General features: G+C 46.1%; 1 protein-coding gene across 1 annotated transcript in view; it reads right to left on the minus strand.

The window, feature by feature from the left end:
- Window positions 1-4,104: 4,104 nt before the first annotated feature.
- Window positions 4,105-24,526, minus strand: part of RASGEF1B (RasGEF domain family member 1B) — a 370,827-nt gene continuing 350,405 nt past the window's right edge. Inside the window, exons 7-16 of the mRNA XM_053258588.1 lie at window positions 21,730-21,942; window positions 21,143-21,217; window positions 20,258-20,353; window positions 18,620-18,722; window positions 17,165-17,244; window positions 16,127-16,222; window positions 11,032-11,127; window positions 9,499-9,622; window positions 7,494-7,566; window positions 4,105-5,687 (exon numbers count right to left, since the gene is read on the minus strand). Coding sequence (XP_053114563.1) covers window positions 5,663-5,687; window positions 7,494-7,566; window positions 9,499-9,622; window positions 11,032-11,127; window positions 16,127-16,222; window positions 17,165-17,244; window positions 18,620-18,722; window positions 20,258-20,353; window positions 21,143-21,217; window positions 21,730-21,942 — 981 coding nt within the window. The 3' untranslated portion in view covers window positions 4,105-5,662. The remainder of the gene's footprint in view (window positions 5,688-7,493; window positions 7,567-9,498; window positions 9,623-11,031; window positions 11,128-16,126; window positions 16,223-17,164; window positions 17,245-18,619; window positions 18,723-20,257; window positions 20,354-21,142; window positions 21,218-21,729; window positions 21,943-24,526) is intronic.

Consider the following 24,526-nt stretch of genomic DNA (forward strand, 5'->3'; position numbering starts at 1 on the left):
TTGTACAGGAGTAATTTCATTACTGCTGAACTTTGCTGAAAGAATTTTAATAAAATCCTCATTGAACACCTCTGGAGGACTTCCTGTCCAGACCCAGCCCTCCCCACCCCCTCCCCACTCAGAACTGGAATCTGCGACAGCATCCTGGCCTGAGAGATGCCGCTCTAGCTTGTGTGTGACCTCCAGTGAAGGAGAGCCCACCACTGCATGAGGCAGACTGTTCCACTGTTGAATTGCTTATGAAAGTGAGGAAATCCCTCCCAGGGCCTAGCCTGAATTTGGCTGCCTTGTCATTTCAACCAATTCATTTACAGAAGCAACACAGTTTGTTGGGGCTCTGTTTATCCCCAGTGGACACAGAGACGGGTGCCTAGAGCACACATCTCCCAGGGGAATCTCCAATGCATTGTGTGTGTGTTGCGCAGTGTATTGTGGGGTGCACCATCCTGGCCTCTGGAGCTGCACACTGCAGGTACACAGCCCTGCTCGTCTGGGAGCGTGGTCTGTGCTCTCAGAAGCTATCGCTCGTGGGGGAGGTAAGCTTAACCAGCCTCCTCCATCCCACCCCCGGTCATGTGAACAACCTTGCGTGTTCTTTTTTGCCTACTGGTCTATCTATCCAGATGTACTTTTTTGCACATTCCAGCATGGCTGGGGGCGGGGGCAGTAGGCAAAATATTAATTTTGCTATATCTATGGTGCTTGAGTCAATCTTCTGGGAAGGGGAGGGCAGTAAAAACCAGGGCAGAGCATTGATCTGGCAGAGAGAGGCAGACACACACACCCCCCCCGCCGTGTGTGTGTGTGTACACACATGCGCATACCAGAGCAGGCAGCATTCATGCGTGTGCCTTCTTTACTACCTGGCAGCAGGTGCAGTGTGACGCCTGCTGCTGTGGGACTCCCTCTTTTGAACGTAGATGCAAATGCTATTGCCCTCCAGCAAGCCAGAGACCCTTCACTTTGGATGCAGATGAGCTTGGCTTCTGATTGCAACCATAGCAGTCTCTTCCCTCCGGCCTGTTTGACTAGGCAGGTAGGATAAATACTCTTCTTGAAAGGGGGACAGGCTGGGGATGCCTGTTGGAAAGATGAAGCCACTGAGCGTCAGGCCAGAATCCAAGAACGGGGCAGGGGAAGAGAAAAGCCAGAGATGCCTTTGTCTTTGCGGCTGCAGTTCTTGCTACTCAAAGAGGAGCTTTAAAACAAGCAAGCAAGCAACCGACCACAAAAACCTGACCACTATTATATATTTATATTTTTAGACAGACAGACAGACACACACACACACACACACACACACAGAGCTTTTTAACAAAGGTTCTCAAAATTGTTTTCATAGAAAGATAAATAATAAACAAGAGGGTCCCTGGTTCACAATCCAAAAAGAAACACCAGCATCAACCAGTGGAGGGATGCTGAGCTGGGGTTGGATAGGGCCAGTTGCTCTCCACCTGCTAAATATAAGCAAGTCATTTCTTCAAAAGGTGCCTCTATTCTCACAGGGGTTGCTGAACAGGGGCTTGCCTATTCAAGTACCAAGAATTGCTGCGGCAAAGCCATTCTGGCATACGAGAGCCAGCGTGGTGTAGTGGTTAGAGTGCTGGACCAGGACTGGGGAGACCTGAGTTCAAATCCCCATTCAGCCATGATACTAGCTGGGTGACTCTGGGCCAGTCACTTCTCTCTCAGCCTAACCTACTTCACAGGGTTTTTGTGAAAGAGAAACTCAAGTATGTAGTACACCGCTCTGGGCTCCTTGGAGGAAGAGTGGGATATAAAAATGTAAAATAAAATAATAATAATAATAATAATAATAATAGTTGGCTGTATATAGTTCCCCTCTCTACCTACACACCACTTATTTGGAGCCCACTTATTTGCACTGATGGAAAAGGAAGCTGTTTTAAGAAATTCATTTCAGTTCTGTGATGACAAGAAAGTCCTCTCTGTTTACCACCAGTCCTGTTGACAATTCCAAGATGAAGCAAGAGAGCAATGCCCTTTGTCCCAAGACCAAGCGCATCCTGGGGGCGATGCAGGCTCTGGAATGCAAATCCTGGGGCCAGGATGTGGTCTGAAGGCCTACAGTGGTGAAATCACCTTCCTTAAGCTATTGTGCAAATAATTCGTCTCAAGAACATTAAACTTTAGAAGAGCAGTCCTGGGTTTCACGCCATCAAGGGATGTATTAGCTTTGTCCTATTCTTCTACCAAGGAGCTCCATAATCCTCACTACAAGCCTGTGAGGTGGGTCTGAGTGAGAGATTTAACTCTCAATTCCCCCACCCCCACCCAACCACCAAACTCTCATAGTCTGGTTTGGTCCAGAGGATGTGGCTTGTTGGAGGAAAACACAAACCATGAAGATCATGTGCCACTTGAACAGCACATTTGATGACCCTTGGAAGAAGGCAACACCAAGTTCTAACACACAACTAATCGCTAAGCAGGAGTTTTGGAAAGTGTGGCTTCTTACTCTGTTTGTGCACCTGTGGTTATGGATGAAGAGCCATTTTTAACATCATAGCTGCCCCTTCAGCTATCCAGAGGGACTCTGAGCCAGGCTTTGAAAGCTTGCTCTTGAATAGATCCAAGATTAAACGGGGGAAGAGCAGTGTATTTTAAGAGCATGCACTGTTTGTTTGTTTTTAAATTGGCATCTCAAAATTGCTGCCCTGAGGCTTTGGAACACACTTCCTGCTGAAATAAGAGCCTCCCCATCTCTTACAACTTTTTAAAAGGCAGTCAAGACGCATTTGTTCACCCAGGCTTTGAATCTCTGTTGCCAGATTTATTAGACATTGTTTTAACTGTGTTTTAATTGTGCTTTAATAGTTTTAACATTTTAAATTTTCATGTGTTAATCTTTTTATTTGTTTTTATTGTCTTGTAAACCACCCAGAGAACTCATGTCTTGGGTGGTATTAAAATGTGATAAATAAATAAATAACAATAACTGTTGCAATACTACTAACACATTTTAAACTGTTCTCTTTTGCAAGATGCCTTGCTAACCAGTCCTCCAGATAACAGCCTCCCTCCTCCTAGCTATTGTTTATAGGGGGCTATTGGGGGAGCCGTGTTTTATTCAAGATTGGGGGCAGTCAGTATTATTATTGCATGGTGAGGTGTATGGATTTAGTTAAAGTCTCCCTACCTTTTCTCCCGGACCACCTAATGGCGCAGCGGGGAAATGGCTTGCCTACCAAGCCAGAGGTTGCGAGTTCAAATCCCTGCTGATATGTTTCCCAGAAATACCTATACTGGGCAGCAGCGATATAGGAAGATGCTGAAAGGCATCATCTCATAGTGCATTGGAGGAGGCAATGGTAAACTCCTCCTGTACTCTACCAAAGACAACCACAGGGCTCTGTGGTCACCAGGAGTGAACACCGACTCGACAGCACACTTTACCTTTACCCTTTCTCCCACAATTCAAGTACTTTCTCCACACCTGGAACACATTTCACACCCACCGTTTTGCAGTGTTGGAGATGTCATGCCCCTTGAGTGGAGAGCCCATCTGCTGCAGCACAGAGAACCGCGATCAGTAGCTGATGTCCAGATTAATGTTGCACAAGCAAAAAGATGTTGCGCTCGCTGGCTCTGTTGGGAGCTTGCATTCCAGACTAGCACTGCGCTTGCACGAACGTTGTGCGACAAGGTGTGCAACCTGGGCGTACCTCCTGCTGGGAAACCTCTTCCTCCAGTTGGTTACGGTGCAGGGATCACTTATGCAGGAGTACAAGAGAATGCAACTGCGTTGTTTTGTTGTGCAAATGCAGTGTTAGTCCAGCGGTTGACTGGTGTATGGAAAATCTACAGATGTGCCGCCCCCGCATTTGTATCTGCAGAGAAATCAGAGCCCTCAAGCTCCTCTATGTGTTACCATGCCCACTTCTCCCCAAAGCATATGCACAAATCCCACGCCACCTGTCACAGTTGCAGCCATAGGAGAAAACAGCACCTGCACAACATGACATTTCAATGCTGCTCTTCAAGCAACGGAAACCTGGTCCCTTTTAAAAAGAAACCTCACCTTCCTTACATAAGCAGTTCAGAGAGAGACAAACCAAGAATTCTATTGCAGTCTACAGTTAATGCGGGGCAAGGTAGGTCTTTTTATTTGTTTCCACAGTGGCACCAGTTACACACATGCCCTTTTGCATTGAACATTACTTGTTAACGGCTGCCTAATTATCCAGGGGCTCTTTCATTTGCCAGAATTTCCTAGTGGGTAAAATACAGGGGCTAAGCATTCAGAGCTACTACAGACTTCCTAGGAAGTGTAACAGAGTGACCTCTTTCACAGTCAAAACTATGCTCATAAACTCATGAAGGAAGAGCCGGGGTGGGGTGTTTTCAGTTCACAGCTGTAGCTGAAGAGACACGCTCCTTTGTAAGATTTCACAATTTCAGTTAGCTTTACTGAATCATATATATACACACTACAGCCATTACTTTCAAACACTGCTTTTTAAAAAAAAGAAGAAGAAGAAGAAGAAGAAGAAGAAGAAGAAGAAGAAGAAGAAGCTTAATTTATATTATATTTACCCGCAGTCTGAGCGGTGGTTTCTCTAGTAGAAAAAGAAGCCAACTTGTTCATTCAATAATGGGGGTTGCGGGGGGGGCACACATAAATACAGACATTTTGGACATATCTACACCACAAATGTAAACCAACTTCAAACCTGTTTAACTGTCATGGCCACCCCCAGCCAAGGAACTTTGGAAACTGCAGTTCTACGGAAGAAAGTCTTCTGAATACCCTTGAGGAACTACAGTTTCCAAAGGTCTTGGGGTTTCCTTTGGGAAAAGCCAGGATGTTAAACTGGTTTCACAGCAGGTTAAATCTGTAGTATAGCTACACCCTTAAACAAAAACAAAACTAAAACAAATGTGAAATGGGAAGGAGGGAAAACTTCTCTAGACAGTCTAGTTACATTTGCTACATATCCTTCTAGTGTCTGCTTTTGCTATCACAGCACACAATTGCTTCCTTTAATTTTTAAATACACAATCAGAGTTTGCCAACCAGCAGCAAGCTCAAAACCATTCAAAAGAATAATTAACACCCGCACCCCTTCCACAATAAATAGATGAAAGTCATAGCAGCCCATTTCACTCAGTTGTGAACTTCTGGAAGAAACCCAGATTCCTAGATTGGGTCTGCAAAAGACCAGCTTAGAAGGGTTTCCTTGCATTCTACACCCAACATGGAATTCCCACTTGGACGGTTTCACAAGAGTTGAAGTGAAAGTTTGCTTTAGAATCCAGCACTCAAGTAGCAGCGAGTTGTAACACATCAAAGGAGCAGCAGGGCGCGAATAAGGCGGGGGCGGGGAAAATCCCATCCAGGTGTTTCGCGGGTCAGATCTTCCAAAGGATTTCCTCATTACCACCTTTGATCAATCACCCATAACAAACTTGCAATTTAATCTGATGGTTCATCAGGTTTGAGAAATCAGTCTGTTTGTTCTTCAGCATAGGAGTTCTGACATGTCTCCCACCAGCTGCACAGTTCTCATAACTTGAAATGTCACTTGATTTAAAACAGAAGGGGAAAGGGAGGGGGGAAATCAAGGACCGAGATATCGGCCCTTAATGATACGAGTCCATGTAACAGCAGCAGAGGTGGGAGCAGGAAGTCAGTCACATGTTAAACCCTTCCCAGAAGTGTGGATCTACAGAAGAAAAAGAGAGAGGGGGGCAGAGGGAAACATTCATTAAAACACTGGAACATCAGAACTGGCTTCCTAGAGTGTCCCATACATGCACTGCATTGTACAGTCATCCAAGTACATTGGATGTATTTTGTACATTTGCGAGATGGAGACCTTGTGGGTCTCGGGCATCCTCAGGGTTGCTAGCTCACAACTAGGGATGTGCACAAAGTTTCAGAGAGCAAGTGCTTTAAGAAGAGGAAAGCAGGTCTAACCTGCTGCTCCATGGCCCCGCCGGTGCCCCAGTGTGGCGCTGTTGGGATTAAACAACCCGCCACTCGGCTGCAGGGCTGTTCCCAGCAGAGCACATGGCAGTGTCAGCACGAAAATGACATCTGAGCCATGTGTGGATGCCATCTTGAGTGGTCAGCATGGTGTTGCACAGAGTCACTGGATATACCAAGACTCATTGGACGACACCAGGAATCTGCGAGCGCGCAGGGCATGCTGGAGAGACCCCCGCGCCGGAAGGCAGCTTTTTGCCTCCCCTCCGGGGGTCTCCTTGTGATTTGCTGCGGTGCAGAGCCGTGCCGCAGCAACTCACGATCAGAAAACCTGGGTTAGCACCGGGCTACCTAAGCGGGTGACCCGCTCAGGAACCACCGAGCTCGGCTCAGCAGTGATTACATGAACAACACGCACAACCAGGGCATGCCTTCATCTCCTGGTTGTGCGGTTTCCCAAAGCAATTGGTGGGCCATTGTGGAAAACAGGGTGCTGGATGAGACTGGCCTGGAGTCTGATCCAGCAGGGCTGTTCTTATAGCAAAACCCATTGCATCTCTCTGTGCCTCAACTTGGCAGCTGCACAAGGGGTACAAAAATAGGGTTTAATCAGTGCAATTAGTCAACTGAAGCTTTAGGAATTGTAGACTTCAGAAGCTTAAGCTCAACATGCAGAAGAATGAGGTAGTAGAACAGACTGGGCCAATTCAGGGAGTAATCACATTTGTGGATGTTCCCCAAAGTTCTTGCAACCAAACCAAACCAAACCAAACCAAACCAAACCAAAACCAGCATAACATAGCAGACAAAGAGCCTTTCTCCTTGCTGTGTTGTTAAGAAAGCCCTTCCCCTCTGCTCTTGGTTTTATTTTGAAACAAGTCCACATAGCATGTTCCGTGTTTTCCTTCTAGCCAATGGGGCAGGGGGGTGGGGAAGAGAGAGCTCCTGCAGAGATCGATCTGCATTTTTGAAGAGAGCATGCCTCTTATGCTAATGATTCTACGTAAGTGCCTTTCCCATTTGCACCGGCGTTTTCAGAAAAAGTAGCTTAAAACCAGCATTTTAAAAACCCAGACATACGTCGAGATAAGCTAGAGTTCGCATCACAAATCCCAGTTTGTGTGTGGAGTGGGCCCCAAAATCTCGAAGGTAAGTTTGAGGTAAGTTTGGCTGGTGTGTGAATGCACACACTCTCTTCTAAGGGACGTTCGGGGCAGAAGTCGTGTGCGTAAAGCCTCTTGGTGAAGCCAGGATCCTCAAGAAAAGAAAGAACAGCACATAAAGAGAAGATTGGGCAGGCAGAAATATGTATTCAAATGTAAAGGCTAGATGGTGGTGTGCTGGGTGCAGGGGGAGAAGGAGAAGGGAAACAGCTTGTGCTAATTCTTCTTGAAAGCCCAGAAATTAAAAGTGATGGTTTTTAACGTTCACACTGTGTTCATCTGTTGAGGCATGCAGCAGAACATTTGGCATTGATGTCTTGACGCTAGAGGTGCGTTTGCAGTCTGCTGATTTATTGACGGCAACACCCTTTGACACTGACCTCAGAGTCTTCCATCTGTCCTTTTCAATGTGGTTCTCAGGGCCTTCGCTCTCATATGAAGCCAAGTAAAGTGCTGCAGTCAGAGGAAACAAAGACGCTACCATTAACAGGCATATTCCAATGCTTGTCTCAATGCTCGCATCACCTTCCCGGGGGGAGTGTGGGGCTGAGACAAATCCTTTGCCTTAGTTACTAAGTGGAGAGCGATCAGGTCTGGATAGTGAAGAATCCATTTATGTGGTTAAACGATTTGCAGAATATTTTAAGTGAGAAGGCGAAACTGGGTGCAGTGAGGAAATTCTGTTTGGAACTCCTGATGTCTCTTTTTTTTTGCAGGGGGTGGGGGGAAGGCCCAAAAGGAGAAGCAGGGGAGAGAGAAGGACCACAGCATGGGGATGATCTTTGTCCTCACACCAATTCCCCAAGACCTCCCCTCCCTCCCTCCCTCCTCTCTAGGCCACATAGGGGGGAAATCCTTAGGACCTGAATGCTTTTCACTTTGTGGTTAATAGAAGCTTGTGGGGTGGGGTGGGGTGGGAATCAGCTATTTGGATCATGGCTGCAACATCGGAACACAGGAAACGGCCTTATACTGAGCCAGACCTTTGGTCCATCTAGCTCAGTATCAGCTGCATCGACTTCAGTGTTCCCACCAAGGCGTGTGCATGCTCACAAGTTTTTTTAAAAAAATGTCTGCTCAGTTCATTTTACATCCTGCTCAGGTTGAATCAGGAAGGCCCCATTCTGAATGCATGTGTGCACACACTGCCTTGATACTGCCACCCAGAACAAAACTCATTCTGCACACAGATGAAAAAAATTAGAGAGAACACTGATTGACTTGCAAGAGTTCCTCCAAGGTTTCATGCAGGCATCTTTCCCTGTCCTACTTGAAGATGCCCGAAACTGAACCCAAGACTTTCTATGTGCAAAGCAGTTGCTTTACCACTAGGCTACGGCCCCATCCTCCAGGGCAGGAAAAAGTGTCCGACACTCCACCCCTTGCATCATGAAGTCACAGAACTTCCATGTCATGGTTTGAGTGGCCCCAAAGATATGCCATATCCAGGGCAATGAGGTTTTGATTGTCCTGCTGCAGCTATTTGGTTAGACTTTTTGTCTACTGGTTTTTTGTATTAATTTTATTGCAACATTCTTGTCTCATCTTTCTCTCCCAGATGGGTCCCTCAAGGCAGCTAACATCCATTATTTAAAACATAATAGATAAAAACAGCATAACTTTGAATTGTTTTAATTTGATTTCATTGTAAACTGGCTTAGGAGCCATTATGTCTGAAAAGTAATCTGTAAATACAGTAAACAGACCCTTTACTCATGGCAAGAATCTGGATTATTCCCCTCTCTGTAGTTTGTATGTCAGACACAGATTCTATCAAGTCAGATGCTGAGTCAGTCCTCAGCCTTTCCTTTCCTCCTACACTTCTGGTGGACTGAGCATCTTCTTTAAAAAAAAAAAAATCAAGGACCACATTTATTCATGTATAAGTTTAGCCACTGCCTTATTAAAAACATGGGACTTAAAAATGATGCCAAGCTTCCACTGGGACAGAAGCTTTCCTGGAAGTTTTCACACGGGGCTTTTAACTCACATCTCCTCCGGAATGGAGGGAGTGTGTTCACATATCCAGCCAGATTTACCCCAAAGTCCCAGCAAGTTGTCAGGGAGCAGTTCACATACAATTTGGGTTTTTCACTGCGCGTTAGAGTGTAGCCAGATTTATATCTGGGGTAAAAAAAATCCACTATCTGAGTCAGGTTTTTTGGACAACTTTGAGTTCACAGTAAAGCCTCCCAGTAAACTCACACTAAAGTCTGCTGTGTGTAAGAGTCTCTGGGGATTCCATGGACACTAGCCAGTCAGCATTGTCCACAACTGCCACCCTCCTGCCCCAGTGCACAGAGTCTTCTACGTTTCAAAATACAAAAGCAAAACTGAGCAGCAGTAAATGCATAGTATTCTTACAAAAGCTTGCATGCCTCTTACCATCTTCGCCGAAGACTGGGCTGGTGAGCAGGTACTGAAGGATTTTCCGGTCCCTCTCAAAAGGGCACTCTACTTGTTTCCACGTCATAAACTCACTCACTTGTTTAGCCAGTTCCCAAAATTTCTGTAGTTAAATTAAAGGGAGGGAACCATATTAGTAAAAAAAACACACACACACACACACACACACACAACTATTCAGTTTGATACACATGAAAGGAAAAGACTCGGGGTGTAGATTCCAAACCAGTGTTGGGATCAGCTGTTCAGAGCAAGAGGAATACCTGGTGGATGGAGAAGAGGACTCTGGAGAAGGTCTGCCCCTGCCACCCACACACCCTACTTGGCCATTGATACTTTTCACAGACCAAAGCCAGGAGAGACAGCAGTTGGCCATTAGCAGAAGGGAGGAAGCCCATGCTTCCCAGAGACTTGGAACAGCTGGATACTGAGAACAAGCTTGGCACTGGGGCAGGGTAGTTCCCCATGCCCAACTCTGTGGGCTTAGAAAGGCAGAAACAGGAGGACTTGAACAAAGACTTGATGCATCACTGTTCCATCAGTGTTAGGCAGCCATTGCCTTGGAGACTTCTAAGAACTGGGAGCCATTAATACCACCTGCTTAGAGCAGCAGCGGCAACAGGAACACCCGAAGAACATCTGACTCCAAAGAACATCTGCCCTCTCAGTAACCCCCTTTCCTGCCATCCGAGCAGAGCCAGGGAGGCACAGAACACCAGAGACAGCACCGGATATTCCAGATCTGTCTGTCTTTGTAAGGGCGATAAAGTCAGATTTAGAAAGTGATGGTATTACTATGCATTGGTTTGAGAACCATTATGGTGAACAAGGGATGTTTTTACATTGTTTATATAATAAAGTAAAGTAAAAGTAAAGTAAAATAAAATAATTAATATACACCTGATAGATAAGGTTGATCCCCTGCCCCGAATTAAAACTTCTTGTAGTCAACAACATCTGGGAATCCCTGATACAGGGAACACTACAGACAGCCTTGAATGTAATCATCAATGAAAGGACTGCACTGAACACGTTATCTACCAGTGTGCGACACCTTTCCTAATCACAGTGTTTAATTCTAAAGAGAGGCATACCAGTCTTCTGTCTTGTGTACAAGTCCTGCCATCTTCCCTCAAAAGTTCAATTTCAAGAGTTTGGGGCAGGAAAAGAGGGCTACAAGGTGCAGTTGTAAAAGAAAGCCACTCTATATACACCCCGGAGTTAAGTTTCTATATTATCTCTGTTTTCATTCGTGGTCATGGCTAGTGATGGGCGGGTGCTATCAGAGCCGCAGTTCGCCCCAGAAGACTGCTGTCCATGCACACATCCTTGCAGACAGGATACTGCAGAGCAGACATGAAGCTGGTAGGGATCCACCTCAAGGCCTAACCTTGCTCGCAATTAGCGTCATGAGAAATGGCACCAACCCTTGGGCTAGGCCTTCTGCTCCCTTCTTAATGAGCAAAGCATGGCAATTCAGACATCAGGAAATTCTGAGCATGCTCTACTTACTTCGAAATTGACGTGCCCGTTGGGAAGGCGGTTGGCACAGCCCTCATTGAGGAAGTAGATGTCCTTGATTAACAGGCTGAAGAAAGGGATCACAATCTAAGGAAGATGAAAAACAGGATTGGAAGCTCAACCGTTGACTCAGAAATATGGCAGCACAATACACAACCATGGGCAAATTTGTGTCACTCCGGGTAAAAATCCTAAAAAACAACCACAACCACAACCACCTGCACATAGCCCGGAACATAGCAAGCTGCCTTGGTCCATCTAGCTCAGGACTGTCTACATTGCCTGGCAGTGGCTCTCCGAGGTTTCAGGCAGGAGTCTCTTCCAGTCCTACTTGGAGATGCTGCCAGGGATTGAACCTGGGACCTTCTGCATGCAAACCAGATGCTCTACCACTGAGATATGGCTCCATCCCCAAAGCCTGGAGATAAAGTGTGGGGGTCCCCACCACCACCACCACTCAGCCAGAGTTGAAATTGGTATGATGGGGCACTGTTCTCTACAGCATACATGCTCATTTCTTTTTGTCCCACTGTTTCCTCAGGTCAAACAGAGTTTGCACGTTTTAAGAGCACTACAAAACCTGCAAGGTATTTTACCAGAGAGCAACAATGCCTCTTCTAAACCACTTCAATGGGAAGGGAAAACAAACTAGGACTGCATTTTTTCCAATTGATTAAGTAATAGATTAAACCCCCTTTTAAAATTAAAATTTAAAACACCTTTTAAAAGTGTTTTAAGAAGTATTTTAATTGGTCTTAAATGGTTTTAATTGTATTTATATTGTTTTTAGCACTGTGTTTTGAATTGTGTGTTTTTATGTCATTTTAAAGTTGTTGTACACCACCCAGAGGATTTGGATGGGGCGGTTTATAAATGTAATAAACAAACAAACAGGACAAGACAGGCACCCCTGATAAATTGGGCCATACTGATCTTTTTAAAAAACCTTTCTTTTAAACATAAAGTACTGGCCAACATCCAGACTAATGCTGTGCTTGCACAATGAACAAAGCTGCACTAGTGCAAGAAGCTACACAAAGTCATGGAGATGCTCAAAAATTGTGCTTTTGTACAAAAACTCCTTGAAAAACATGAGGAAGAGGTTTCTGAGCAGCAGGTGCACCTCAGCTGCGCACCATGTTGCATATGCTCAAGACTAGTCCAGAACACAATCTCCTGACTCTGTGCAACATCCTTGTGCTTCCCCAAACAAGCGTGTCATTCATCTGGATGTAAGCCATCTGTAAAGCCTGCAGATGGGAGCTGCGCTCTCAGAAGCAGCAGGCCCTCTTCATCCCCCCATAGGAGGGGATGCCTCCTCCAAGATGGCACTTCCTGCAACACAAACTTGCACCATCCAAAACCAAGGAGTAGCTGAGTTTTCTTTAAATTCATTGCTATGTGCAAGTTTTACCCATTAATTGATTAGGATCAATCTGATAATCAGTGTTTATTTAACAGAAGGACAGTCCATTTCTATGTAAAGTGATTTGTAAGGGTTAATCTGGATGTCGGCCGAAAAAGCCCAACTTGAAGTATAAATTGATGGGATCTGAGCTATCGGTGACTGACCAGGAAAGGGATCTTGGGGTCGTGGTGGACAGCTCGTTGAAAGAGTCAACTCAATGTGTGGCAGCTGTGAAAAGGGCCAATTCCATGCTAGGGATCATTAGGAAGGGGACTGAAAATAAAACTGCTAATATTATAATGCCCTTATACAAATCTATGGTGCAGCCACACTTGGAGTACTGCATACAATTCTGGTCACCATACCTAAAGAAGGACATTGTAGGACTGGAAAAGGTGCAGAAGAGGGCAACCAAGGTGATCAGGGGCCTAGAGCACCTTCCTTATGAGGCAAGGCTACAGCACCCAGGGCTTTTTAGTTTAGAAAAAAGATGACTGTGGGGAGACATGATAGAGGTCTATAAAATCATGCATGGTGTGGAGAAAGTGGATAGAGAGAAAATCTTCTCCCTCTCACATAACGCTAGAACTAGAGGACATCCCCATGAATCTGAAGGTCAGGAAATGTAGGACCAACAAAATGAAGTATTTTTTCACACAATGCATAATCAACTTGTGGAATTCTCTGCCACAAGATGTGGTGACAGCCAACAACCTGGATGGCTTTAAGAGGGGTTTGGATAAATTTATGGAGGGGGGTGTCTATAAATGGCTACTATTCGGAGGGCTACAGCCACCTCCAGCCTCAGAGGCAGGATGCCTCTGAATACCAGTTACTCCCCTGCAACATCAGGAGAGAGGGCATGCCCCCAACCTCTGCCTGTGGACTTCCCAGTGCCACCTGGTGTACCACTGTGCGAACCAGGATGCTGGACTAGATGGGCCTTGGGCCTGATCCAGCAGGGCTGTTATTATTTTCCCATTCACCTGAATGTGGAAATAGAGACATGTTGGCAGCTACTATGAATACTTGTTCACCACTTTTCAACAAGAATTCTACAAGTGGTTTACACAGGAAAAAATAATTAAGATGGTTCCCTGTCCCATCACAATCTAAAAAGAGAGATATGGGTAGACGTCAGCAACAACCATTGTAAGGATGCCGTGCTGGGGTTGGACAGGGACAGTGGCTCTCCCCCTGTTAAACTGCAACTTTTAAAAGGTGCCTCTTTGCTCAGCTAGCTTTCAGGGCCTCTTGCAGATTTCAACAGACTTTGCTGGGCAAGCTAACTGTCTAGGTAGGCAGAAGGAAGGTAGCTGAAAATAGTTCTTAAGGGGTGCAAAATAAGATTGGCTTTTTTCACTTTATCTGAATTCCAGGATAGGCTTCTCTTCTAAAGCCATAACCAACGCGGCAGAGATTTCAGAGGGAAACTTTGGCCAAGGGGCAGCCTGAGAGGGCCTGCTCCACTTGTTTTCATCTTCATGCCTTTCATCCAAAAAGCAAAGCGCTTCTTACTCTTTACAACTTTGCTCCATTTCTTTTACAGACCAGGCTGGGGGCGGGGGAGCGGGGGAGAAAAACCCACTTGGAAATTGATTCTCTGTGAAAGGATAGCAGGGGGAAATCGAACAGAAGTAAAACACATTTCTAGCAGGGTGGAAGAGGAAGGCCCACTAGGGCAAGGATCAGAATTAATGTTCTGGCTTTATTCTTCAGAATGATTAAAAAGCCTTCTTTTCTTTATTGAAGTTATGAGGGCAGAGTACGTTACTACCACAACCTGCTATTGATTCCTTCAACATTAACTTAGTTTTCTTGGTTAGTCATCAAGCCTTCCATTTCCCTTCTGCCTTCTCAAGACCTACATCAAACAAGCCCTTGCATTTTCTTTCTTTCTTTCACATATTTTTATACCACCCAAAACTTACATCTCTGGAAACTTCTAGGGAAACTTACATTTCCTCTCTCTTTGTAGACATAAGCATCTTTGAGTGAGGAATGCTTATAGGATGCCTTTGAGTGAGGGAAGCCTATAGGAAACCTTCAGATTATGGCCATCAATAAACTGCCATCTTTGAACTAGTGCTACCAATCATTGAGGTTCTCCACACGAGCAGCATGGAAAGCCTGCAGGGCTTCTGCAGGGAGAGTGGGCTTGACCTGCTCTCCTCACAGATGATCCGTCGGCAAGCCCTAAGCGGCCAGATCGTCTGCCCACACGATTACCGGTTGCGTCACGGAGCCTGTTGGGGTGGCAAGGATCAGGGGCCGCCCAGCCCCCGGGAGTCCCAACATGCCCCACATGAGTGTGTTGGGTATTCTGGGGGAACCCCCGAGGTCGGAAGGCTTGTTGGAGCCCCCACCCCACCCCCAGTCACAAGTCTCCTTGTGAGTCATTTTCAGCACACGATCCTGAAAATGGGGTTAGCGGAGCACGTACTTAGGGAGGTTTGCTGCCAGGAGCTGCACAGCTCCCGTTGTAGCACATGACCAGGAGAAACCAAGCTAGGCTCCCTTAGCCCAGTTTCTCCTGGTCATGGGAACAGCCTCATTATCAAGGCAGATTTATTTTTGTGTGTGTGGTGGTGGGGTAAAGCAAGGTTTGTGAATTTGAGTCCCCATTGTTGCTGAACTACAACTCCCATCATCACTGGCCACAATGGCCATTAATAATTGTGGGTGGGCATGATGGGAGTTGGGTCCCGAGATGTTGTTGGACTACAAGTTTGAGGACCCCTAGGTGGTAAAGTGTTTAAGTGTTAAAGCCAACATATGCAAGTTTCCATTCATGGACTCATATTTCACTTTAGAGCTATAATTAGGGGTGAGCACGGAACTGCCAACTGCATTGGCCAACCAGCATTGGGGTGGGGGGTCCCTTTAAGAGTGGTGGGAGGGTTTACTTACCCCTCCCGCCACTTTCCCGCTCTGGCGCCCGTAACCCGTAGAGTAATTGGGGCGGCGGGACACCTCCCGGCCACCCCTTCCCCGACGTTGCTTGAAATCCCAGGAGTCATTTGTGCGCGCAAATGAGCGGGAAAGCGGCGGGAGGGGTAAGTAAACCCTCCTGCCGCTCTTAAAGGGACCCCCCCACCTGAACCGCCCAGGTCCGGACCGGTCCGGAGGCTAGTTTAATGGCCTCCGGACTGGTCCGGGCCCTTCCCTAGCTATAATGTGCCACAGGAATTCAGCTTCCTCAAAATATCAGGTTTTATTAAATGTCCTAGCCCTTAGGGTCACAACAATCTGCTCCTAAGAGTGGGCATCAAGTACTGAAATCAAGGATTAGCCAGAAGCTTGAAATAGATTTCCAGTGGTCCAGGAGAGAACTCTAGTTCCCTGTGTAGCTCCTTACCCCTCCTCATGGAAAGCAAAACCAGAATAAATTATGCCAAGTAAGAAGACATATGCAAATCGGCTTACCTTGCAGAATTTATACAGGTTGCAGAACAGAGCTTCTCTTAGCAAGACATTTTATTACCTTGGTGCAGAAATTTAGGTTTTTAGTGCAGTGTTTAAACTGCACGGAGTATACAGAACAAGTCAGATGCTGTATTTCTCTATGGCAAAAAAGGTGATTGGTGTCTAATATTACCTATGTTTAAAGGATGGTTACAGGAGCTTTTCTGGACATGTTAGCAACTGTCAACTGCAAATATATATTTATAATCATACCTTCTCTCTGTTGCTGTGAGCGGTCAGAGACCTCTGAGCTGCTCCACGCAGAGCCGTGCGGTAATTGTAGAAATTGCTGGAAGGGTCCATTTGATGCTAGACAAAGAAAGAAAGGGTAGAAATAGAGATAACAAGCTTCGTGCCATATATAGCAGATACCTAGAAATCTTGCCATAGATCCTTTAGTAGTCCAGCATTCAATGCAGAGGGAAAGCTTCCAATACGAAGCAGAGACTGGATATTCATTTAAAACAGCCAAAAAGCAAAACTGCAAGTAAGTCAGAGATAATATGAAGGAGTAATCCAATGCATTAAGAAAATGGGCTGACAAGAGCTGACAAGGATTCTAGATTTTTCTAATGGGCCAATAGTAGGGATGTGCGCAGAACTGGGTGAAGAAGTTCTAAGGCGGGGGGTGGGGTTTGACTTTAAGGGCAGGGGAGGGTGCACTTACCACTCCCTCCGTTTTCTCCCCACCGGCGCTCCCTTTGCAAAGGGACCGTCAGCGTACCTCCCTGCCGCCCTATTGCCTCCTCAGTCCCCATGTCACCAGAAGTGCCTGACATGCACATCAAGCACTTCCAGAACCGGATGTGATGTGGGGACCAAGGTGGCAACGGGGTGGTACGCTGCTGCCCCAACGGTCCCTTTGCAAAGGGAGCACTGGTGGTGGGAAAGCGGAGGGAGGGGATATGCACCCTCCACACCCTTAAAGTCAACCTCCCCTGCCTTCAAAGTGGCAGAACCACTGATTGTTTGAACCAGTTTGGAGGCCCATAAAGGGCCTCCGAACCGGTTCCGTGTGCATCCCTAGCCAATAGCTTTTTCCCCTTATTTACAGTGTAACAAGATGTAGTCTTAGTCACTGGGCAATTTCCACCCCCATCTTTAGCAGAACTAATACTAGGGGGTGGTACACTAAATGTGGGTGGTTGTGACAGGTTTGCATACATTCTGTACTTCACGAACCCTAATGAGAGTCTCTCTCCTCCACCCCTGTACAATTGGATAAACCAGAATTTAGATTGTCAGGTTTACCTCAAGGATGTCAAACTTGGCCGTCTTGACTTTTGACCAGGTTTTCTTTAGTCGAGAGACGGGACTCATATTCATTCCGGCTTTTTATTCAAAAGGTGCAGGGAAGATGAGAGAAAGAATACAAGACTCAGTATAAGATCAGGAAAATGTATAGTTGATAAGGCAACAGTCCATCTTCCACAGCCACAATAAGTTCAGTTCAGCAACAGCTGGAGTGCCCAAGATTGCCCTGAAATACTCCATCAGCCAAGGTGCACTGGAGGTATATTTTTTTGGGGAAAACATAACCATCTGGATTCCCTACAGAACCACAAGGCCACAACTAGATGTTATGGAAGAGGCGTGGTGATGGCCACTAGCCAAGATGGCTTTAGAAAGGGGTTAGACTAGGAATGCCCCACCTTGGGTCCCAAGATGAAGCTGGACTACAACTCCCATTGTTCCCAGCCACAATGCCTGATCAACATTACAATGGGCCCCCAACACATCTGGGGACCCAAGGCTGAGAGCCCCTGGATTCTCAGTACTGGAGAACAGGGCTATGAATTCCTGGAGGCATCTGCTTGGCCACTGTGGGAAGCAAGTTGTTGGACTACATGGACCTCTGGTCTGATCCTGCAAGGATCATATATACTTATGCACCACCTTCTCCTCCCCTGCCCTCCAGCAACATCAAGTATTTCAAAATATGTTCCACAGCATCATTGTGTTGCAAGCATTCTTGTCTCTACGAGTAGCACCTACCAATGAACTAGAGCAGGGGTGGGTGAAATATCCAATGGGGTGATGTCAGATCAGACATTTTTCAGTGCTAGATATTACTGGGGAAGAGGCAGCATAAACGAGTGCACACACAGGAATACTACTTTTGACCATAGTCCTGTGCAGGCAGGCAGGCATTCTAGAACACACATACAGCACGGGATGTTATGTGGTAGTCACTGTTCCCCATTGTACACACATTCTGTTGTATGTCTGTAGCATGCCTCCGTGCACTCAAGCTTTGAAGAGTTTCCGACTGCGTAAGAAGTACCTACTGTACACGTGTAGAGTAGAGGCCCAAACCACATGCCCAGAAAGGCTCATGTGGCTCCCATAACATCTAGTTTTGGTTTGAATTGGACTAAGACAAGCTTGACCATTTCCCAATTAAGCATTCTTTACAATTACTTAAAGCCACCTATTGGCTCAGCAGGGAAGTAACTTGTCTAGGCAGCAAGAGGTTGCTGGTTCAAATCCCTGCTGGTATGTTTCCCAGACTATGGGAAACACCTATATTGGATAGCAGCGATAAAGGAAGATGCTGAAAGGCACCATCTCATACTGTGCGGGAGGAGGGAATGGTAAACCCCTCCTGTATTTGAGCAAAAGAAAACCACAGGGCTTCAACTTGACGGCACAACTTTACAGTAACTTAAAACAAAAAGTCTGCGGGGGATTTCTTTTTATACTCACAAATGATTGCCATTAAAGAGTTGAAGTTGCCTATGTTGAAGCATTCCCGGGCCACGTCAATGAAATACTCAATCATTCTCACTCGATGTTTCTTCTTCACAGGCTGTAAAGGACAAGAAAACCAATAAGGAAAGGTATTGGGGGGTGGGGTGACAGGGAGGCTTTGGCTTTGCTGTTCACTGAAATGCCAAGGTTGAAGTAAGGGTGTGTGAGAAGAGGCAAGAACACAAATATGCACATCCAGCACGAGCTGGATATCTTGCCAAAGAATGGCCACGTTCTGACATCACATGCAACCCATAGTTCATGTGATGCAACCCATAGTTCACCTAACCAGGGATTCTCAACGTGTGGGTCCCCAGATGTAATTGGACTTCAACTCCCATAATTCCCAACCAAAGGCCACTGGGGCAGGGGATTATGGGAGTTGAAGTCCAATAACATATGGGGACCCACACGTTGAGAAACCCTGAAACTATGGTTACCTTTGTATGTCTGAACTTGTGCCAATCAAACTATAGGAATGCAGGAAGCGACCTTATACAGAGTCAGATCACTGGTCCACCTAGCTCAGTACTCTCTACACTGACTGGCAGCTACTCTCCAAGGTTTCAGGCAGGAGTATCTCCCAGCCCTACCTGGAGATGCTGCCAGTGAATGAACCGGGGATCTTCTGCATGCAAAGCAGATGCTCTGCCACTGAGAGAACTGCAGGAGCCGTGTCATGGGTGTGCATTAAAGACAAAAATCCCTGATGTAGTACATCGGAGACAGTCAGCCTAGCCTTCTCCCTGATGCGCCCATTAAATGCAAAGGATTAAAAAACAACAACATGGTGAGGCTATTCTCACGAGTAGAAGGAACCGGTCTAAAAGAGCCCAACCTGTTTCCTGCTGCTCATGTTGTGCAGCAACGGGAGCTGCGTGACTCCCGGCGGCACCAGTGTGACAAGCCCGCTTATGAAGCCTGCTGCTTAACCTGAGTTTCGGTGCGAGAGCACCCAAAAACTGGGTTAAATGACGGTGTGTTGCCATGGCGCTGCTCTGCGCCGCAGCAACTCACGAGTAGCCTCCCGACTGGGAGGCTACAACAAGCCTCCTGGCGTTGGGAGGCTCCCCACAAGGCACCACACACTTGTGGAACTTCTGGGGGCCAGGAGGTCCCCGAACCCCACCGCCCCAGCCGGCTCTGTGACGGAGCCGATAATAGTCTGGCCGGCTGATCCAGCCAGCCAGGGGGTGCTGGCTGATCGTCTGCAGGGAGAGTGGGTCAAACCCATTTTGCAGGTCCCATTTTGGCTCTACACACAGATTGTGTTAAATTTTAATTAATAGGTTGGTTTCATTCTGTTTTTATTATGTCTATTTTTGTAAACTGCCTAGAGCCTTTGGAGTCAGGCGGTTTACATAATAATAATAATAATAATAATAATAATAATAATAATAATAATAATAATAATAATAAGAAGAAGAAGAAGAAGAAGAAGAAGAAGAAGAAGAAGAAGAAGAAGAAGAAGAAGAAGAAGAAGAAGGTTTCATGATGTTGAGCACACACAAAACCAGAAAATGATAGATAGATAGATAGATAGATAGATAGATAGATAGATAGATAGATAGATAGATAGATATGCTGGCTTACCATGCATATCTCTGTGGCCACCAAGTAGCTGAGCCTGTTGAACCATTCCACATAGGCTTCCAGGTTCCGGGTCTTCTTCCGATCAGTGTAACAGCTCTGGGAAGGGAAGCAGCAGTGAGGGGTGAAGGAACCAGGAAAATATCTTAATCCGGTAGCTGCACCATTGCCTGAACTAGGTACTCAAGAGTCTAGACTTTGTTTCAACAAGTTTCAGCTGCTCACTGCAGTGCAAGACTCTAGTAGTGAGAGCATAAAAAGCCTGGCTCATCTCATGCGCAATCCTAGGAGGTTGCTCTTATTTTTACATTTTTATTTATTTTATTTTATTTTTACATTTTAAATTGTAATGTGCATGTGCACATTTTTTTTTACATTTTATAACCCACTCTTCCTCCAAGGAGCCCAGAGCGGTCTTAGTATCAAGGGTACAAAAAGTTCCCACTAAGTCCTCTGACTTAGCTTCTCCCCTTGGTAGTCTGACTCAGCCAGTTATGTCAGTCCATGATGCAGAATCTCGAGAGGTCAAATGCAGCCCCAAACAGCTCCCCACCACCATTTCCTACAACAACTCCTGTCCCCCTTTTCAGATGTAACCTCCACCGCCCTCCACTGCCTTGACAGGTGGGGTGGTAGGCTCTCCTTCACTGGAGGTTTTCCATAGAAAGGCTGGACAGGCACCTGTGACAGACGCTGCAGCACTTTCCAGCATTGGGTGAAGGGTTGGACTAGATGACCTCCAGGGTCCCCACCAAATCAAATTCTACTAGTCTAGACCTGGGCCCTAATTTCCAGTTGCAAGGTGCCACACTTTGGCTGCACTTGCCCTGGAGACCAGGTAAAGACTGGCACCCAGGCTAGCATTTTCTACACATCTCTTCCATTCACCTTGTCATTATCCAATGGATCCTTTTGTACAAATGCTTGGACGAATTCTTGCGGCCCAATGTAATTGAGTCTCTCCTGAAGGAAACATTAAAAAGAGGGGGGGAGAGAGAGAAGAGAGAATGAGCTTTGAATTCTGGATTCCCAAAAGATGGGGGGGGGGGCACAGATAAGGTGAGGCGGGGAGTAAGATGTGGGGGATGGGGGAAGCAGAGTCAGCACTTGCTCAAATAATGGCTCCATTGATGGGGATCCTCAGCACCTCTCTCTGTTTGTTCAGCTTTTGATAGGATACCTTATTCTGAATTGCATTTGTAACCCCTTTCCTGACTTTGATGCATGATCTGCATGCAAGATTCATATATGCATTATTTATATACACAAGACAATTACATTTGCATGCATAGGTCTGTAAGTCTGTGTTTATTTGTGATACAGATAAGCAAAACACACACAGAGCTGCATCTTCTAACCTTACAGACGCTTTTTAACGTTAAGAGCAACAGAAGCGTCCAGCTGTCCCCTCCCTGCAGTGGGTCGCCTGCCCCAAATGAAGCCCTGGGGTGGGGGGGAGGGGAACATCAACTCACGAGCTCTATGTGAGTCAGCTGCTGGGCTAACATGTAGGGGTCACTGCACACGGTAATGATGTCTCGCTGGATGGCCTGGGGTTTGGTCTTCAGCACCGTCAGCCTGTCTGTAGAGGTGGCGTTGATTTTCGCAAGCACCTCCTCGTACTGGCTAAGAGAGGCCAGCTTGCGGATGAGACTCTGGATGATCTGCTGTACGTTTTTCCGATACATCTAATAAAGGGAAAGGATAAGCAACAATGTTTAGCATGTACAGTATAGATCATGCTTTTAAATGTTCAATGTGTCTCACTGTATCGTGTCATAACCCTTACAACAGCCACGTAAGACAATCAATCTTATTCATATTGCAGAGGTGGGCACAGGGTCACAAGCAGATGCGGGGAGGGAGTGCCTCTGCCAAAGGCCACCGAGTGAACTCGTGGCAGAGTCTGGATTTGAACCAGGGACTTCCTAGTTTGCATATCCGTCACTTAGCCACTATGCCACAACAGCTCTCAGAAAGGCAAGATTCTCTAAATCTATTACTTACTAGACATCCATAAAATCAATCATAGGAGGCTGCCTTATACTGAGTCAGACCATTGGTCCATCTAGCTCCAATCATGTCCACCCCAATCAGTGTTCCCTCTAAGGCATGCACACAGGCCTGCACTGACAAGTTTTTTGTTGTCCGCGCAGTCAATTTTCGATCCCACTCAGGTTGGATCAGGAAAGCCCCATTCTGAATGCAGGTGCGTGCACACTGCTTTGAGACTCCCGCCCCGAACAAAACTCATTCCACACACAGATGAAAAACATTAGAGAGAACGCTGATCCAACAACAATAACAACTGTTTGTTTTTAAAGTCTCTAATATGATATGCACAACATTGGCACCTATGAAGGTGGAAGCTGGTTGCTGGGTGAGGCTAGGAGCTCTGCTCTCTCCCATACTCTGTGCAAGGACTTCCAAGGCTGCGCTTCTTTTCTGGAAGAGGGAGGGAGGTGACTGATGAGATTCGGGGCTCGGAGTGATTCACTGGGGGCCTGGTTCCTATGGGCCACTCCATAATTATGCCCCGGGAGCCTAGAGCAGGGGTTCTCAACCTTGGGTCTCCACATGTTATTGGACTTCAACTCTCAGGATCTCCAGCCCCAATGGCCTTTGAATGGGGGTTATGGGAGTTGAATTCCATCAACATCTGGGGACCCAAGGTTGAGAACCCCTGGTCTAGAGTGTTAAAGACTTGCCCTTTGAAAGGGGGGGGGGCTGGATGTTCCAGCAAGCTATCCAGTACAGGAAAAAACATATACGGTACATTCTCTTTTTCCAGTAAAAGCCACAGACTTAATTTTCTCTCTCATTTTGGTTTAACCTCTTCCTCCAAGGGAATCAGCTTGTGGCTGTGCAGATGAACTGTGTTGGCCAGCTGTACTCCCAACACAAGTGGTTTCTGGATGATTTTGAAGCTCTGATGGAGGGCCAGCCTGCAAGACGTCATCCAGCAGGCCTTTCGTATAACGAAACAAACACACAAGTCTCTGGAGGAGGGAAGAAAAACCAAAACCAAGCAGCAGATGACAGGTTTCTATTATAGAAATAAAGGCTTCCGCCCCTTTGACCTTATGGATAAAAGAGCAAGAGCACGCTATAGCACACAAGGGTGGTTTTGGTATTTCCTTTTCTGAAAACACCAGAGAACTGCATGACAGCTTGGGAATCTAATGAGAGAGAGATGGCTTTCTGTCATGATCACTCTGAGTAGATAAACAAGAGCAACCTGAAAAGGTGAAGGGCCCCCTTATCACTTGATGACTCTCTGATGACCTATGGACACAGATTATTTGGGACCAGTCTCACCATCTGACATGGCAGCAGAAAAAGGTCAGAGCATAATATGTGTGCCGAGGCTAAAATACGGAGTGATTTCTTTTTTATATAAAACATGGATTGTTTGTCAGCCTCTAGGAACAGGTACAGAAATTCAGACACAGGAATGCATCTTTACATGCATAATAATTCTGGGACATGCATTTTACATTTTTAGGTGCACATATTGCTTTTTTTTTTTTTTTTAAGTGTGAATACAACACATCCAGGACCAATGGCTGACTGCAGCTCCCTGTTGAGTATCCTTGTGGTGGCAAACTCAGGATTATCTTATACCAAGTCAACTCAGTATTGTTTACACTGACTGGCAGAAGCTCCCCAGAGTTTCAGACAGGAATCTTTCCCAGCCTTACCTGGAGATGCTGCCAGGGAATGAATCTGATGTTCTGCTACTGAGCTATGGCCTCATTCCCTGGGTTGCTTCTGCAGAATGCATGAACTAGCCCTCAGAAAAATATATTGAATCTTCTATCACCTAAGGTTGGAACTTAACTGTGGGGGGGATTATGTGGCCTCCAGCCACTAGGTAATACTGCCCAATGGAGCTTCTACTGGCTCTTTACCCAGTATACCTAAAATTAATCTCCTGTTTTGCCAAGAGAGAGACCACCATTCTTTTATTTCTGCTCTACACCCACACAGGTTCCAGTTCCACTTAATGCTGGAGGCTAGATTTTATATTTTTAAAGAGAAATGGGAGGAACCACCACCCTTGTTTACTTGTCCCAGCAGCCCTTGGTGCAACCTGAAATCTGCTTTGCACTTCACAGAGTCCAGCCAAATTAAGTCTGCCCAACAGCTCCTGCACTCCAGGACAGTTACAAACTGCACACTTTGGGAACTTATTTATGAGTTATTTTTATTTTCCTCCAAGGAGCCCAGATAAGTATGGTTATTTTTTATCCTCACAACAACCCTGTGAGG

The sequence above is a fragment of the Hemicordylus capensis genome, chromosome 5, assembly GCF_027244095.1.
Source record: "Hemicordylus capensis ecotype Gifberg chromosome 5, rHemCap1.1.pri, whole genome shotgun sequence".
Lineage (NCBI taxonomy): Eukaryota > Metazoa > Chordata > Lepidosauria > Squamata > Cordylidae > Hemicordylus > Hemicordylus capensis.